The 2,782-nt window shown below is 44.2% G+C and overlaps 1 protein-coding gene across 1 annotated transcript; it reads right to left on the bottom strand.

The window, feature by feature from the left end:
* Positions 1-1,582: 1,582 nt before the first annotated feature.
* Positions 1,583-2,032, bottom strand: LOC138882834 (uncharacterized). The gene has a single exon (XM_070163468.1). The coding sequence runs from the start codon at positions 2,030-2,032 to the stop codon at positions 1,583-1,585; it is 450 nt and encodes a 149-aa protein (XP_070019569.1).
* Positions 2,033-2,782: the final 750 nt, after the last annotated feature.

The following is a 2,782-nucleotide window of genomic DNA, read 5'->3' as shown; positions in this document are numbered from 1 at the left end:
CCGTGTACCTTCTTCTTTGGGCGACACCTGCTTCTTGCACGGTTGTCTTGGATTATACCTGTTTCAACTTTTCAGACAAAAAACAATTGTTAGTTCATAACTGACAGTCGGTTCGGTGACCTTGATCGTTCCCAGTTGCTTTGTTGCGTCTTTATTTCTGTTGTGAAGTCCCGCCATTGACTTGCTTCAAATGGTGAAACCCTTTAGACTGCTCAGACTTGTATTTCCAGATTTTGTGATGATTTGCCTCGTAAGGATCCCCTTTTTTTTTTCTTTTTTTTCTTTTTTTTGTGTCCCGTTTTGCTTGAAGATTCTCAACGAGGATTTATTGGAGGTATCTGTGGGGATTTGTACAAAAGGAAGCTCTGTGGGGGAATATTTACAAAGTGGATTCTTTGTGTGGATTTTCGTACAATGGGGTATGTTGGGGATTTGTTTCAAAGCGGGCTTTCTAGGATTTTGTTGGGGTAAACTGGTTGGGGAATTTTTACAAAGGGACTCGCTGGGGATGTGCTTGGGAAATTCCAACGGGGTAGTTTTTTTTTTTTTTTTTTTAATATTGGGGAGACTCTGTGGGGGATTGTACAAGGGGAGACTCTGTGGGGATTCGCTCGAAGGCGAACTTGCTGGGGGAAATTTCTTTTTTTTTCTCTTTACTTCGAACGCCATCAAACATCATAATTCATCAAATTTGGACAGACGTACCAACGAAACGGGGTGTTTTCCTTCATGAAACGGAACTCCGTGAAAACAAACCTGCCACCTGTCCTTTCCGGTACATCTAGAACTTGGGCTTAAACATGAAAGAGATTCGAAGAAAAACAAAGAAAAAATAAAACGAATTTCAGAAAAGGAGTGCCCCCTTCGGGACGAGAAAGACTTATCTGAGGAAGATAATGCTGGCTTTAAATGACATGACATGTTCTTTGGACTGGACGCCTGACTTTCCATGAGCTTGCGTTTCCCTGAACCAAGACGGATCTGTGATTCCAAACCGGTGGAACTTTGCCGGAACCTCCTTGGGTGGAGTCACTATTTTCGGCCAACAACGCCCTTTGCGGGTTTTCGCCAGCTGACCTCTATCATTTCTCTTCCTGTCATCGCTTGATAGCACTCTTTGTGAGTTTTTTACTAAACAAGCTCTCTCATCTTGGTTTCTCTACTCCCGTCGCCTCGTGGTGCCCGAAGGTTTTCACCGACGAGACTCTCTCATTTTATCTCTCTCAATTCAAAGTGTGTTGGTCTCCATTTGTGACGCTTATTGGTTTCCCACTATCTTTGGTAATTGATTTGAAGGCTTGTGTTTGGTAAAGAGAGGTAGATGATACTAACTTCTAAACTGCTCGACGTGCCCCGGTTTCAATTTCAGGGTGAATGGGATTTTATTGTTGGTGTGACTAAACCTCAGGGAGAGGCTGCCTACGTATCCTTTCGGAATCAAGTCAAACATAGTTCAGGCCTCAATCAATGTTTTTTTTATAAGCGGCTCAAAGGTTTGTAGAGAGAATTGGGTAGTGTTTGGGGAGTAGTGGGGAATAAAACCTTCGTCATTTCAAATGCGTCAGGACCGCTGGAGTATAAATCAGACATAGTACCTCTTGACTGCATCTGCATTTACTGCTGTTTCGGGGTCATTTACTTTGATATCACCTAGATACAATGCTCCTCTCGGCAATATCTTCCTTATGATGTATGAGCCTTTCCAATTTGGAGCAAATTTCCCTTTCACTTCCTCGTGATGTGGCAGAATACGCCTCAGTACCAGCTGATCTACTTCGAAATTCCTGGGTCGGACTTTCTTGTTGTAAGCGCGGGCCATTCTTCGTTGGTACAAATGTCCGTGACAAACCGCTGCCATTCGCTTTTCATCGATCAAAGTCAATTGTTCTAATCGAATCCTGACCCACTCGCTGTCTTCGATTTCTGCTTCGACAATGGTACGAAGCGAAGGAATTTCTACCTCTGCCGGTATTACAGCCTCTGTCCCATAAACCAAAAGATAAGGAGTTGCTCCTACTGACGTGCGTACCATAGTACGATACCCCAATAATACAAATGGTAACTGGTCATGCCACTGTCGGGAATTCTGGATCGTTTTCCTCAAAATCTTCTTGATGTTTTTGTTTGCCGCTTCTACAGCGCCATTGGCCTTTGGCCGATAAGGAGTAGAATTCCTATGCGTTATTTTGAATTGCTCGCATACATCTCCCATCAAGTGACTGTTCAAGTTTGCTGCGTTATCTGTAATGATAGTCGCAGGAATACCGAAACGACAGATAAGATTTGAGTGTACAAAATCCACTACAGCTTTTTTAGTGACCGACTTGAGAGTGACAGCCTCTACCCATTTTGTGAAGTAGTCTATGGCAACCAGTATAAACCTGTGTCCATTCGAAGCCTTTGGTTCGATTGGTCCAATGACGTCCATGCCCCAGGCGACAAATGGCCAAGGCGCAGACATGGGATGCAGTTCTGTGGGAGGTGCATGAATCAGATCACCGTGCACCTGACACTGATGACACTTCCGAACGAAGCTAAAGCAATCCTTTTCCATGGTTATCCAGTAATAACCTGCTCGAAGGATTTTCTTTGCTAAGACATACCCGTTCATGTGAGGTCCGCACACACCTGCATGTACTTCGTGCATGATCTTCCTCGCCTCCTCGGCGTCGATACATCTTAATAGGTTGAGGTCCGGGGTTCTCTTGTACAACAATTCACCGCTCAGAAAGAAACCACTTGCATGTCGCCTAACGGTCCTCCTTTGATCTCCAGTAGCATG

The sequence above is a fragment of the Nicotiana sylvestris genome, chromosome 12, assembly GCF_000393655.2.
Source record: "Nicotiana sylvestris chromosome 12, ASM39365v2, whole genome shotgun sequence".
NCBI classification, from domain to species: Eukaryota; Viridiplantae; Streptophyta; class Magnoliopsida; order Solanales; family Solanaceae; genus Nicotiana; species Nicotiana sylvestris.
This window is presented reverse-complemented; position numbering and strand designations above follow the sequence as displayed.